This window comes from Cebus imitator, unplaced genomic scaffold (assembly GCF_001604975.1).
Source record: "Cebus imitator isolate Cc_AM_T3 unplaced genomic scaffold, Cebus_imitator-1.0 Scaffold182, whole genome shotgun sequence".
Classification (NCBI taxonomy): Eukaryota; Metazoa; Chordata; class Mammalia; order Primates; family Cebidae; genus Cebus; species Cebus imitator.
In genome coordinates, this window is record NW_016107497.1 from 3,478,841 (window position 1) to 3,495,238 (window position 16,398).

The 16,398-nt window shown below is 37.1% G+C and overlaps 1 protein-coding gene across 2 annotated transcripts in view; it reads left to right on the forward strand.

The window, feature by feature from the left end:
• The window catches only part of ARHGAP42 (Rho GTPase activating protein 42), a 308,974-nt gene that overhangs the window by 222,992 nt on the left and 69,584 nt on the right, over positions 1 to 16,398 (forward strand). For both annotated transcript variants that reach the window (XM_017545919.2, XM_037744744.1), the window contains exons 5-6: positions 3,414 to 3,515; positions 11,297 to 11,407. In XM_017545919.2, the coding sequence (XP_017401408.1) occupies positions 3,414 to 3,515; positions 11,297 to 11,407 (213 nt within the window). The remainder of the gene's footprint in view (positions 1 to 3,413; positions 3,516 to 11,296; positions 11,408 to 16,398) is intronic.

Sequence of the window (16,398 nt, forward strand, 5' to 3'; positions counted from 1 at the left end):
AAGCCAACTGATTGCAGACCCAAATGTAGATTACTTTCCATGAGCTATAATTTGGTCTGGGAACCAATTTGCCATTTTTGAGGATATATTTTATTTATTTAGTCAGTAGTTGACTTCTCTCTGTATCTCCTCTCTCTGTCTCTCTGTCTTTATCTGCATAGACATGTAGTAAGTAATGGTAGCAACTATGATACTAAAAACAGTACTACACTTTATATATGTTCATTTATCTTCCAGGACATCCCCTTCTACCTCACTCCTCATCTTTTTTCCATCAAGATTATTATTTTATTGTAACTTTATTTTAAATAATTACCTAATTTAAATGCACTTACTGTGGTTTGACAGAAAACATCCCATTATAGTATGAAGACTCTATTTTTTTAATAATGCCATATCAATAAGAAAACAGATCATGAACAGCATTTAGTAATAATTCATGGGTTATTTTCTCCTTCCTTCAGCAGCACTGATTTCAGAGAAAATTCTTAGTTTGATATCCATAACAAGTAACACAGAAACAAGAGGTAGCTGTATGGGTTACATTACTAAGTCAAATAAACTTCACTTACATGAGCAGTAAATCATGGCTTCTGGAGGAAATGTGACTTGCAAGAATAAGTGCTTTTCATTTTCTAGAGCGTGCTTCCCTAGATTACAGTTGTCCCTCATGTGGCCTCGTCTTTTATCTCAGCTCTTTCATTTTATGCTTAAACTGAATGTGCTTTTGTTATCTGCATAATTGGAATCTTCGAGACCTTCTTTTCTGGCCTGGTGGCGTGAAGCGGTAGAGTTTGAATAAGAGTCCAGGAAGTGCTTCTCGGAATGATTTTTGTATTGCCAGAAATGCTGAAGCATTGGCACCGAATTAACATTTCCAAAAATGTCACTGAACGCAAACTGAAAACAAAGACACAAGCGTCGTCACCACAGCTATGCACTCTCCTCCTGAAACCAGTTTCTTCCTCGTCTATGAAAAGTGAGAAATTTTCAGCATCTGTTTTTAGATGAAAGGGAGTAATTTTCTGTACTATACTGTAACCCAGCTGGTTGCTCACTTAGTGGATTTGAGTTAGGGCTGTTTGTACAGGTTTGTCCCTTGTACCATGGATAATAGTTTGTAGAACAAATAGAATGTCTGTGAGGGTCTGTGGTGGCCACTATTATAAGAGGAAGAATTTCACTTATTAAATATTTATCGAGTATTCATTAGGTATTCCATTTTAAGGTAGTTGGGAGTGTATACATAAAATCTCTGCTGTAAGTAGAACATGAACACTATTAGAGACCCATACATACAACTAACTATATGAGCATTCAAAAGGGGGAGAGTAAATAGAAGGGAATTATGAATGGCATTTATTTGAGCTGGATGCTAAAAGTAGATACAATTTAAATGTGTGGAAATTGGAAGAAACGAGCATTTATGTCAGATGGTATGACCTAGATAGAGAAAAGAAAAAAGGATCATACATAGGGAGCTGAAAAAGAGCTAGTGAGGGAGACCTTTAGAAAGGTATGTTGCAGGTTAGTTGTGGGCATGAAGCGCCCCATTAAAGAGTAACATCCACCAAGCAAAAGATGAGACATTCACCTGGGTATCTACTCCAACAGGGAGTGGTGAGGAATAGCCTCTCTATCCTGAACCTTGGGCTTCTCTGTTTCCTTTGGGTCAGCTGTTTCACGTTTTGTAATGTGAGTCCCTTAACATACCTTTTGTGGTGCAGTACAACTCATTTTCCAGCTGTATTTCTCTTAGTAGGACCATATTTTCTCCTTAGGTAATAAGAATTATTTGAATAGTTTGATTTCTCCCTTCTCCCCATTTATAGATGGCAATACTTGAATGCACAAACATCTTAGTACTTTTTACATGGTCTAAAAGTGGCATGAACTCTTAAAGCAGAACCTTACTTACTCTTCCTTTTCAGCACAATTTTACCAGCTCACTTTCTAAAATTTCACACATGGAAAAAGATTATGATAGGTCCTTGGAAATATAACCAAGAAGAAAGTTAAGCGTGCCAGTGGATCAAAATAGCATTTCCTAGATAGATTAACCTGGATCTGACAACCTCAGAATAGTAGGAAAAATCCCTAAAGCCAGAAGATTTCCCTTCTCTTCAGTGTGGTTCAAAAACTGCAGTTACTTCTGCACCTGGCAAAAACTGCAATTACTGGCAAAAGCTGCAGTGACTTCTGTACCAATCTAATATTTCCCCCTCTCCTTCTGTCCCGTCTTCTACCCACCCATCTGTGCATCTATTCATTATTTTTAAATAACCTCTTCTAGGTATTTATGCAAGCGATAAAGCAAAACATAATTATGTGTTTGAACACATAATGAACTTGTTAAAAAAAAAGTCAGTTCCAGAATCTCTGGATGGAGAAAAATAGGAATCTGCATTTTGAATGTGCATATAAACACCTGACGAATTCAGGTGATCCAGAGGTTTCCGTTTCAGAGACACTGAAATAAAAAAAAGGAACAGTACTTCTTTGGCCAATAAAATTTATGATTGTAGTTACTTAGTATTTATTTCATATGGACTTATAAATGGAAAAGACACATCTGGTGGACACAATATTTATAGTTGGAGGAGATTATATACCCAAGTATGTCATTTTCCCTTCAGTATTTCATTCCATTTGCATTTCTATGGAAGCATGCCATAGGATAAAAGGTAAAGTTACTCCCTTCTCAGCTATTGCCCCTCCCACATCCTCCCCCAAACTCCAACACATTAGGAACAAAGGTCAGCTATTAGAGTTATGTTCAGAATTTATGATACAGAGGTTATATTAATCCTTTTGATTCTGTGACTTTGAATTTTCCTATTTAATTATTTGAAACTACCAGCATTTAAAAATTTTTTCCTCCATGCCAAGAATGAGTTGTTTGATATTTCAGGTGCCTTTTGTGGCTGAGAAATAATATGATTCTGTGAAAAGAGTCTATGTGAATGATTCTCCAGACATTATATATTGACTCATCTGAATCAACAAAAAGCCTAAAAAAGACATTTTTCTCTTGGTCACATCTCAGCTCTACTGTATCAGAATCTGTTGTTGAGAGTCAATTATAGAGCTCTTAGTGGGACTCTACTGTAGCCAGCCTGGCCTCTACCCATACCGCAGTTCCATTTGCTCCAAAGGAGATGTGATTTGCCCTGTTTGTTTATACATGTATTTCTCACTGCAAGATGGAAAGCTTTTTTGAGAGCAGGGTACATACTGAAATGGCTTGTTTCACTTCCTTCTTCCTGTTTTTACTAAATTAAGATTTTACACATAGTTGGGACTCACTATATCTTTATTAAATAATTATATGGGACTTTGATGGGGATGGTGAAAATCAGGGTTTTCCGGATGCTCTGAATGAAATATTTTTTGTTGTTATTGCTATCCTTTAGGATGGAAAGAAGAAGTTTGACAAAGAGAGTGAAAAATATTACTCTATCCTTGAAAAGCATTTAAGTTTGTCTGCAAAGAAAAAGGAGTCTCATTTGCAAGAGGTAAGCTTTTCCAACTGAGATATGGAAAAAGCATTAAGTCATGTAAAGTTGAAATTTCCAAAGGTAGGAGTGTCTCAAAATCTGCTACTATTTAATAAAATAATTATGGTAACAATAGCTAACTTAATTGAGCACTTACTATGTATGGTACTTTAAACTAACATTATAACTGTTCCAAGTGAAGGATTACTATTTCTTTCAACAATGAGAAAGGTTGAAATAAGATCTTTTCCTTTTCTTTTTGAGCATTTTTTAGGAGCAGAACCTATTAAATTCATGTTATGGCCTTCATATTAAATTAAAATATCTGTGACATTGATTTTAAACCCTTGCTTCAGCATTGGGAGAAAGATAGATACACAGCTACACATTTTATTTTATTTTTATTTATTGTCATTTTATTTTATTTTATTTTTGACATGGAATTTGGCTCTGCAGCCCAGGCTGGAGTGCAATGGCGTGCTCTCAGCTCACTGCAACCTCTGCCTCCCGGGTTCAAGCGATTCTCATGCCTCAGCCTCCTGAGTAGCTAGATGGGGTTTCACCATTGGTCAGACTGGTTTTGGACTCCTGACTTCAAGTGAGTGATCTGCCTGCTAGCCTCCGAAAGTGCTGGGATTACAGGCATGAACCACTGTGCCCAGCTACTACGCATTTTAAAATCTCAATTATTATATATCAGTTTTCTTTAAGAGCAAATGAATAAATATTTTACTCACATCTAAGCGGTTTATTTCTTCCCTCCATCCGAGCTATATCTTGTCCTTCCCACTGATAGTTTTAACTATAATTAATAAAATCAATATTAGTTATTTTACTAAGGAATAATGTAGTTACAGTTTCAGTGACACAGCATGTCCCCAAAAAAAAAAAAAAAAAATCAGACTCCCTTGCCATTGTCACCTTGAGAGCAAAAAAAGCCGTGAAAGCAGCACCCTCATCACTCCCCGCCTCCTGGTATACACTGACGTGAACACCATGAGTAGGGAGTTGTTGGGGTGGCTCGCCTGCAGCTCACCACTGCTGTCTAGAAAGCAATGGAGAACCTACAGTCTATTTAGTTTCTTCCTCCCCTCTCTTCATTTGCAGGTCTTACAGTCAAGAACCTGTTTCCTGATCCCTCTGCTAGGAAAGCCTCCTCCTTCCCTGTACTGCTTTTCAAATTCAACCTGCTCCTCAGCTGTCTTTATTCCTTTTCTTAATTCTCCTACCTCTGAGTTCAGCCACAAGGCATGCTTAACAACTCGGAGTATTATAAAGTTCCTGCAGCCTCAAAAAGAAATAGGAGTGTTACTTTCCAGCTTATGTTCTCATCGACAGTATCAAATTTCTTTATTTAAAGATGTTTAACATTGGGAAGTTTTGTTTTGCTTGATATTTATATATGACTTCATCAGTATGCTTTCTGTTATTAACACATGCTATTAAAAACAGTATAATTTAATATATAATTGTGTGCTTATGGAAAGATTTTGATGCTAAACTGATGGAAGACAATCTGCCATGAAGAAAAACTAGATTTCTATTTTAAATTTCTTGGACATATTTAACCTTACTGTATTTGGTACTGCTCGTTGTAATTTAATACAGTGTTTACATGTACCAAATGTTTTAAATGCTCATATTAAGACCAAATGTCTTAATATATTGTACTAAAAGAAACCTAAGAGAGAATAGGGTTATGGTATGGATGTGGATATAGTCACGTAGAGTGACACTCATCTCATTATTACCAGTACCTCATCATCTACCATGCCCAGGGCTATGGCCGGCTGCCTTTTTACAGATTGACTATGGGAAAATTAAGGGTGATCATTAGAGGCCCTAAAGAACTTTAGGTTCCTGATAAATATGAGAGGTCATCCTTTGAAAAGATACTGTTTAAACCATCTTAAGGAAATGGTAACATTATCCTAATTTTAAAGTGTTCTAGAGAATATATCTCAGTTTTTCCTGACAACATAGCTCAGTATTTATTACATGCCTTGCTAGTAGCTTAGGCTATGGTATAATAGAATATTCATTCTGGTTCCATATTTAAGTGGAGGCTGTTTCAGGTAATAGCATAGTAACCTCCTCCCACCCCACTCCATGAGTACACACACGCTTCTTTTCCAGGAGATACATCCCCAAATACAATACAACTAACAAATTGTATTAAGGTAGCTTCTCAGGCATATGTAATATAGACAAGGCAAAATGTAGCTTGGGTTATTTTTAACCCTCTCCCCTCTAGGAATCAAACCTGTTGTAGGGAGATGCTGCCATAAAAATATTTAATTCTGTGACATGGCATTAGAAGTCATCTACTCCATTCTAGAACAGCTGTGGTCCTCTGTCAGCACCAAGCTTATTAACTTGTTCTCAAAAAGGCCCCTCTGTGTCTTCCTGCCTGCACAGCTGACATCTTATTCATTTTGTTCATGAAAAAATAAGTGGCTGCCCATTTATTTCCAGTACTAAATGGAAGGGTCATCTTTTACTAATAAAACCCCAAGGCCGTCAGTTAGACCATTGGAGTAAACAGTTGGACAATCAGAAGCAAACTTACCAAGATTATAGGCTTTATAGTGGATGGAAAGAAGTAATATTTGTTATGTGAATAAATAATTCTTTTCTTAACATAAAGTAAAAGGAAGGTATCATAAAGGAAATGTAGAAAGACCTGAATGCATAAAAATAAGTAATCTCTTTCAAATGGCATCAAACCAAATTAAATGTCAAACCATTAGGGAATTTAAACAGCATATGACATGGGGTTATTATCTCTTATATACAAGAAGCATTTGCATATGAGTGTGAGAAAGGTAAACACTTCAGTGGAAAAAATGGGCTAAGGATGCAGACAGGCATTGACTAAGGAGGAAATATGAACGTAATAAATATGGTTAGTTTCAGTGTCACATGTATTTAAAAATGCAAATAACAACACGTTTTCAATTTGATAAAGGTAATATGTATTGTTAGTGAAGGTATAGAAAACTGGGCACACTTCTTCTCCTGGTCGGAACATAAAAGGATTTAATCATTCTTATGGTAAATTGGACATCATATTTCAACAAACCTAAAACACGGTAGGTAAGGTGATTTCTCTTAGTAAGAATTTACCCCAAAGAAATGATCAGAGATGAGCATAAAAATTGTGTGAATATTGTTTGAATATTGATCCAGGAGTTATTCATAAGTGCAGAAATTTAGAAATGGCACAAAGAATGATTGAGGTAAAAATACAAATGTAGTTTGACCAAAAAATGGAGTGTGTTATGTTAAAAGTTTTATTTGGAGAATCATTTAAAGACATTGAGAAATATTCATACAAATAAGCAGGAAGAAAGCAAATTGTAAACCAGAATATACAGTATTATACCAAGTTTGTTTTAAAGTAAGTTTGTGTGTGTGTGTATGTGTATGTGTATGTGTGTGTGTGCTTCACATCAAAATATTAACAGTTGGATTGAAATTCTTACTATTTTCACATTTCTCTGCCATAGTAACAAATAATGAGCTTACAATAATGAATATTTTTACATTTATAATTAGGAGAAATGTAAAGGAGAAAATAGATTCCCTTTAGAAACCGCCTATCACTAACTACTCTTTCAATAGGGTCCTCTTGAGTATCTCCTAAATAAAGCAAAGTCCTTAGGCATAGTTGTTACACCTCTATTCTTATCCTTCAATTTCTGTCCCTGAAACCTCTTCCACTTTCCTATTGTTCATGACATCTGGATGAACATCTCTCAAGGCATGGCTTTGTCATGCCTGACTGTCTTTGCACTGTCCGCTGGCTGGTTACCAAGACTTTAGACTGACCAATTCCTAATGAAATGTGAAATCTTGCACATCACCATCTTTTTCCAAATTTGCTCCTACCTCTCATTTTCTTAATTTGCTGATATTTTTGTTATTAGTTTATTTATTTTTGAGACAGGGTCTCACTCTGTTGCCCAGGCTGGACTGCAGAGGCGCGATCTTGGCTCACTGCAACTTCCATCTCTTGGATTCAAGTGATTCTTGCGCCTCAGCCTCCGGAGTAGCTAAGATACAGGTGTATACCACCATGCCTGGCTAATTTTTGTATTTTTAGTGGAGACAGGGTTTCACTATGTTGGTCAGGCTGGTCTCGAACTCCTGACCTCAAGTGATTCACCCGCCTTGGCCTCCCAAATTGCTGGGATTACAGACATAAGCCACAGCGCCTGGCCTAGTATTATTTATTTGTATCACATTTATCTTTGGCTTTTTCTTGCTTCTCACACCCACATCTTTCAGCTTCTCTTTCCTGCTGGGGTGCACCAGACACCTTCACCATTACCAGCTAAGAGATCTTTTAATATTTGTATGTACTCAGCCCTACCACTTAATGTATTCTGTACTGTCCTTATGTTAATCTTGAATGTTGCTTGTTTTTTGCCAGCCTCCTCCTCAAGTTTTTGCACTGCCTATATGATGATATCTGCACTCATTCTCTTTTTTTCTGCCTTAACTCTCCTTTCTGTCTCTTCCAAAGAAAACCTTAGTCACAAACCTTTTGTCCTACCTAACCATAACTTCTTTTTTCCTGACTCTATCCCATCACTCAAACTCTTCTTGTTTTATCTCTTCCCCATTCTTCAAAGTCCAGCTTAAATCTTTTCTTCTCTGGAAATGATTCAACAAATATCACTTGATGCTTTTTCCTCTATTTTGAATTGAGATAGCTTTACAATAAGCTATCTGCAGAACCGTATGGTTTTCTTATGAAATTAATCTGTTTTTTGAAAGTCCTTTTTTGCCAGGTAAACTATGCCTGTTGTTCTGGCATAGTTATTACTACTGCTTCCTTTCAGTTTTAAAATTATCTCAATTTGAATGAAGAATCTTGGGGTTACTCTACTAATCAAGTACAAAATATGTAGCACTAGTTGCCAGTGGATTTATAAGCAAGTGTTTGCTAGTGAACCATACGATGAGCTTATGTACCAAAGAGATTTATTCTAAGTTAAAGAATGCTTTTCTACATCTTGTACTGTAAAGAAATTAAAGGGTCATATCCCTTAAATACTATAGTACTGCATGCTCTGGATGACATTTCATAACAGCTTTGGTTTATCAAATTTCAGTTGCCCGCATTGGAGGCTATGAAAACATCTATAAGTGCTGAACAGCAAGAGTCATTTCTCTTTTATCCTTTCTTTATTTCCCATTCCTCTTTTTGGAGGGGCATGAGTGGGATGAGATTGTGCATGGCAAACAAGTTTCTGAAGAAATAACTTAATACTTTTGTGTTGGGGTCCCCAAGACCACCTCCAGCTTTGGTAATTTGCTAGGAGAACTCACAGGACTCAACATGTAGTCATATTCATGGCTATGATTTATTACAATGAAAGGAAATAAAGAAAGGGTACATGGGACAAACACCAGGTGCAACCTTCTAAGATTACTCTCCCGGTGGAGAGGCACACAGCATGCTCAATTCCCCCTTCAAGGAGCTGTGGCATGTGAAATGTTGTCCACCAAGGAAGTCCATTAGAGATTTGTTGCCTAGAAGTTTATTGGAGGCTGGCCACATAGCATCCACTGCCTGGCATGTACCCAAATTCCACACTCTCAGAGGGAAAGAAGGTATTTGCATAAACCATATTGTTTGTACGAACAGTTTAGGTGCAGTAAGCCACCTCTTTGCAGTTAGAGTGATATGAACCCTCCCTAAACTAATATTCCCAGACACCAGCCAAGGGCCAGCCTTTTATGCAGACCTTTCAAAAGATAGCACTCAGGCCTGCTGTGCTGAATCTTTTCTGCACAGTTCTGTTGACTAGAAAAAAAAAATTGATTCTAAAGGTCTCAATATTCTATTTTATTCCCATGTGTTAGGCAACACAATCAGTGATATTATATATATTTTCTTTTTTTAAAAAAATAGAGATGGCATTTCACTAGATTGCCCAGGTTGGTCTTGAACTCCTGGGCTCGAGCAATCCTCCCTCCTCAGCCTCCCAAAGTGCTGGGCTTACAGACGTGAGCCACTGCACCCAACTGGCATTATCTTTTAAAGTAAATAAAATTTTCAGAATAACTCGTGGAATAAAATACTGCCCTAAAACCGAAAATATTCTTGCATCTGTTTCACCCAGGAGTGTGCTAAAAATCGCCCTAGAGAGCCCTTTTTCCACATCTCCTTCCATCTCTCACGTTCTGTGATGTTGACTTTGTGTTTTGAAACTGACCATTTGGAGTTATTTATACCACAGAAACCACAAATACTGCAAATCAGGCTTTTCTTCCCAGGAAGCCAGTTGTTAAACATTTACTAACATGTTACCATCTATCCCTCGTTACTAAATTAATTAATTCTTATGTATATAGTGTGTTCCACTAAGTGATGATAAGAAGGAAAGAAATATGATTTGTGTGGAATGCTGATTTTTTTGTTTGTTTGTTTGTGTCTCTGTCTTTACTAAATGATGTCTGGGAGCTGAAAAGTTTTGGGTTCAAATCCCCCACCTGTTGTATGCATTCTTCACATAAGTTAGCTTAAAACCTTAGAATACTCAACTTTAAACATCTCTAGTGAATGGCTGGTAAATATTGGATTATCCATAATTACCCTAATTAAATGCATAATAAGTATATATAATTACAGCTGATTCTTGAACAACATGGGGGGTTGGGGCACTGTGACTCCCTGCATGGTTGAAAGTACATGTATAATTTTTGACTCCTCCAAAACTTAATTACTAATAGGTTACTGTAACTGGAAGTCTTACCAATAAAATTTTTTAAAACGTTTTTGTTTGTAAAACTGCCATTATAAATGGCTCCAAGTTTTCTACTCCTAAATTGGTGTTGATGGATACTTAGTACTCCAGAGACCTCCTCCTTTTCATCTGCTTTTGTAACTTCCAGCTCGCAGCAAGGAAGGTAGAGGTGGGCAAGAAAAGGAAGTCATGTCTCTCTGCCAAGCCAGAGTCACTTTTGAAGAGTGCATCTGAGGTGATAGTGGGCAGAAAAAAGGGGAGAGAGAGGCATTGTCTAAAAGAAAATGAAATCAACTCAGTAATACTCTCATACTTTGTCAATAGAACCTTACTGCAAATCAGATGTAGTAAATGTGCATGGCATTGACAAAGATGATTCATCAGATTATAGCCATTGAATTTTTGTCTGGTTATTTGTTTGACTCTGCTCCCAATGTTATCTAAGATCTTATCTAATGAAGTGGTCCTTCTGCTTAATGTTCTTAGATGCTTCTGCCTCCATTAAAATCCTCATTTGTTATGCAACATCCAAGATATTTTATAGTATGATGCCATCCTCACTTCTCCCTCTTGTTCTCCATGTGTTTATTCTGCAGTTAAATCTATCTCCTTTGTGCCTCTTTACTTTTTCAGGAAAATGGCCCTCGCCTTTTTAATATTTTTGATAAATCAGTCAATTGTTCATTTTAAGATTCAACTCAAATACCACCGTTTTGTCTCAGAATTTTGAATTTTATCTGTCCATGATCCCATGATTTTTCATTTACATTTATATACCTTTTGTAATAATTTTTTTTACTGTAATGATTATTGTGTACTTTGTGTGTGTGTGTGTGCGCGCGCACGTGTGCGCGTACGTGTGGTTTTCCTGTCCCCTACGCTATAAGCTCTTGTGGGCAGTGACTATCATAAGTGCTGTGTCAAACTTTTTGTAGGAGTTGCTTTTTGGTAAAGATAGCAGAGCAGGAATTGAGTCCCTCTCTATGTAGAACTATCAGTAATCGCTCTCTGTGTCATTGTTTGCCCGGTCTTTCTCTTTAGGCAGATACACAAATTGACCGAGAACATCAGAACTTCTATGAAGCGTCATTAGAATATGTCTTTAAAATTCAAGAGGTTCAAGAAAAAAAGAAGTTTGAATTTGTTGAACCGGTAAGTTTTAGTTTTTTTGTAAAAGATAGTAGGCTCAAAACAATCTATGGAAAAAAAAGTACAGTGTTTCTTCTATAATATAGATTTTTCTTGAAAATTATGATTTATAAAAATAAAAGGGGAGTAGGGAAGGGATGAATAGTTGGAACACAGAGGACTTTAAGGACAGTGAAACTCTTCTGTACAATAGAGTAGCGATAGATGAATGTGTCATTGTACATTTGTCAAAACCCATAGAATGAATAGTCCAAAAACTGAGTCCTAATGTATACTGTGGATTCAGTTAATAATAATACGTTAGCATTGGCTCATCGACTATAACAAATGTACCACAGAAATGCAAGATGCTAATAAGAGAGGAAGCTGTCGCGGGAGGGGAGTAAATGGTGGGGGACAGGTGGGCTGAGGGGGCACAAGGGAATTTCGCTCATTCCACTCATTTTTTAGCAAACCTAAAACTGCTCTAAAAATAAAGTGTGTTAATTAAAGAAATAAAAAAATAGGATGTACATTATCTATGCATGAATGAATACACTTCACCAGTAAAGTGACCCATTTACCAAACCTTTAGATGGAGAGGGGAAACTGAAGGCTTTGTTTTCCCCTTTGCTTTGTGCTCCGCTTCCTCACAGGGCTCGGATCTGCTTGACTTTCCTATGAAGTCATTTATTTTCCTAAGTCAGTGTAAAACATAATGGATTCCCTAATGTAAACTGCATTACAGAAAAGAACAGGTGGCTGGTCTTTATAAGCTTACTTCATTTTTTAGCATTTTTTTCAAATGATACCCTAATGTGTTACAATATTTCCTAAATAGGCATCTTGATAAAGTGGCATGTATGATAAATAAAGATTTGCTCTCGAGTCAGGTAATCTTCTGTTGTCTGAATTCTTCAATTCCCATGAGATCAGAGGATAGGGTTAAAAAATGTATAAGTAATCGAATATCTAATTTAAGCCATTCTTTTCTTCCTATGTCAGTCCTTTAAAAAATCCATTTATAATAAAAAATGATATACTCTATTTCTATGTTAGTGGATATGATAAGAAGAAAGGATTTTACATAAATCATTTTCTAATGGAAATCCACCAGCCATCCCCTAAAGATAATTGAAAACTGAAACAGAGCAGAGGCTGGGGACAGTTATCACTCCCTACCTGGCTTCCAGGACCTCTTCCTTTAGTTGGAGCCTGCTCACTCTCTCCTGTAAACTAGGCAGTAGGCAAATTTCCAAGACCCACTTTCAACTTGAAAGATTAAGAAACTGAAGACCATCACTCAGGCTCAGGGATTTAACTTTTACCTTTTATTTAGAATAACAAACTGAAGTTCAAGTTCTGTTTACCAAACAGCTAAATCCTTAAATCCCCTAGGATTATCCTCTTATGTAGTAGACCCTTTAAGGATCTGATTCAACTTTATATGACGTAGAGAACCTTCTGAAGCTCATCTGGGGCTCATGGACAACTAGCCAGCCTAACATTTCCTGTTCTAAGAAGATGACCACTACTTATGGTTCCTATTCCCCTTCCTATTGACTAAGTCCCACCCCAGAATCCCACCAGGGTTTTTGAAGCCTCGCTTCTTGCTAGCAAACTTCATCCCTAGTGCCTCCTCCTTGGGATTTTTGAATTTCAGCTCTTCTTGACACCAGACCATCAGAGACCCCATTAATTCTGACAGTTTTCCTGTATGTTTCTTCCTTGTGTCTTCCCATTTCCTTCAGACACTACGCTTGTCTGCTGTGGTGTTGTTTATTCTCCTCACACCTGGAAAAATTCTTTCACATCTGTATGCCTTTATTCCTCTTGGAAGATGATATGGGGGTCACTTGTTTCCCTAAGTCTCTTTTATAGCCCATCCTGTCTGGGAATAGTGAACTAGAACATTCTGTAAGATGACATCAGATGTATAAAGAGGAAATTGTAAAAAATGTTTGCTCACAGGTGGCAGAAGGAATGACAAGAATTTATGAATTCCTGTAAAAATATTGTAGAGAAGTAGAAGCCATCTTTCAATTGAAATGTGTTTTCTTCCCTCTACCTTATCCCAAGCTGTGATGTCCTGATAAGTCTTCTGTCATGCATGCCTTTCTTATAACACCACGGTCAAAATTGATGTTAAATTTGTCCTTCTTCCAAAATATTTTCCTGGCTGCTGTGTTTTTCCTATTAGAACGTCTGGCCAAACCAAATAGTACTGTCAGTTTTGGTCTCGTCCTCATTTCTAGCTTCAGAGTCTCATCCATAGAGTTGTACTTAATATCCATTTCAACAATGAGAATAGAAGTAGGATCAATGAAGCATTAGCATGGATGTTGATCTTTAGGTTATGCATTTACAGATTAATTTGGAGGAGAAAAGTTTTAAACCTAAGCCGCCAGGAGCTACAAACATAAAAAGCCATGAAAACACTTTAATGGCTTTGCAGTTTTTATTCTTTAGAAACCCAGTGCTTGTTTGTACTGGTGTTAGGTGTTGCAGAAATCTAGTAGTCTATTCTAGTTTTAGCCCAGATTAGTTTAACAAATAAGCATTAGAGTAAAGCAAATGCCCTGGGGATGGGATTTATCTCCTACAGATTGTAAGATATCAAAAAGAAAATATGAACACGGGATTGTGTTTCATGAAATAATATTCTTACCTTATAATGATATATTTGAGATTATTTTACATTTTTTAATTAATATCAAGATCCTATTGCCTGTCATAAAACTTCTATACAATATTCATGTGCTATTAAGAATAAATATTTCTACATAGTCATTCTAAAGAAAAACTAGGTCTGATACATGGACTAAAAGGGAGCATTCATGTATTATTTATAAATAAGCTACGTGTTATTGTTTCAAAAGCATGCCTGAAATCAATCTTTTTGTTTGTATTTGGTGTTTTTGAGATGGAGTCTCACCCTGTTGCCCAGGCTGGAGTGCAGTGGCATAATCTTAGCTCACTGTAACCTCCACCTGCTGGGTTCAAGCGATTCTCCAGCCTCAGCCTCCTGAGTATCTGGAATTACAAGAGTGTGCCACCACATCTGGCTAACTTTTGTATTTTTAGTAGAGACAGGGTTTCACCATGTTGGCCATGCTGGTCTCGAACTCCTGACCTCAGGTGATCCACCTGCCTTGGCCTCCCAAAGTGCTGTGATTACAGGCATGAGCCACCACACCCAGCCTGACATCAGCTTTTTAAATTCAGTTCTCTATAAGATATATAAGTTTAATGGCCATTTTTTTCCAGTTTATCATATTTTATATAGAAAGGGATTATAGCTCACTGGTGATATCTAGACCCACCGTTCTGTATGGTAGTAATTACCCACATATGACTTTGAGCACTACAAATGAAACTAGTCTAGGTTAGGATGTGCTGTAAGTATAAAATCAACACCAGATTGCAGAATCTTAATATGAGAAAATGGACAATAGCCTATTAATACCTCTTTTATACTGATTACAGGTTGAAATGCTATTTTTGATATATTGTATTAAATTATTCAACTTTATTTCACTGATTTTTTTTTTTTAAGTATTTAATATATGTTTACTGGCTGGGCACGGTGACTCACCCCTGTAATGCCCAAGGTGGGCAGATTGCTTGAGGCCAGGAGTTCAAGACCAGTCTGGCCAACATGGTGAAACCCTGTCTCTACTAAAAACACAAAAATTAGCCAAGCATGGTGATGGGCGTGTGTCATCCCAGCTACTCGGGAGGCTGAGGCACAAGAATCACTTGAATGCAGGAGGTGGAGGTTGCAGTGAGCTGAGATCACGCCACTTACACATTGGCCTGCATTTGTGGCTCATATTACGTTTCCGTTGAACATGGGCTCATCCTTTCAGATGTGCCTACATGATACGCTAATTCAGGTCTATGATGGGGGGGCAGAGATCAAGGAGGAAGAAACATCATCTTCTGACTCTTAGTTATAATATTCACCTGCTGCTCATAGCTACCTGAGGCTTACGAGAATTTTTATGGATTAGAAGAAGCAGTTTTAGAAGTACTCTGAACACAAACAGCTTAAATAAGAGTTGTAGAGGAGCCCAGGGGGTCTCAGAAGTATTTCATAGTACATAAAGGTTTGTGGCTTAGAAAACAGAATCGTTTACGGTTCATCAGCCTTATGGTTCATTCAGCTGTAAGTTTATCTGTGTGTTGATTATGTCCTTTGAGCATACTTAGTTGGAGTGATGTTTTGTGAGCAACTACTATGTGCTATGTGTTTTTTCTGTGTTAGAGCAGGTAAATCCGTAACAGCATTATTATGAAGTAGTTGTTAGATGAAGAAGCTAAGTTACAGAAAGACTGTTCATTGCCTACAGCCACAAACTTAAAGTAGCAGATAGGAACCCAGAACCCAACTCTGAAGTCATGGTGTAGTACCACATACTCAGTACCTGCTTAACTGCAGAAACTAATCCTTCCTGATAATATTTGCTCTGGCCATGTAAAATGGATGATTAGAAAATTATTTTGTGTAGTTATATTAATTTCTTAAAATTAGAAGAAAATAAGAGGTTTACCTTTACTTTGGTAAGCAGAGACAGAACGTAAAATAGCTAAATGAGTTGGAGTAAGATGGAATTTGGCTCCACATCTTACAGCTGTGCAAATATGGCACATTTTACAAATTCTCTGCCTCGGGTTTTTGTCTGTTAATTGAGGACAAAAATAATGTGTAGTTCCCAGGATGACGGTGGGGATCAGCCAGCACAGGTAATGCACAGAGCTCTTGTAGCTGGCACATCCGGAGCATCAATAAGGCACCAGCCAGTGTGTACCTCACATTTACAATGCTTGCTAGATATGAAAATAACATTTATGAATCCCTTTCTTAGTTGTGACTTTAACGTCCTGTGTAGCTTTTTTAAAAACACATTTTAATTCATGAAAAACATTTATGCATCTCTTTGTTAGTTGTGGCTTTAAAGTCCTGTGTAGCTTTTCTAAAAACACATTTTAATTTTAGCCTTCTAAATATACAG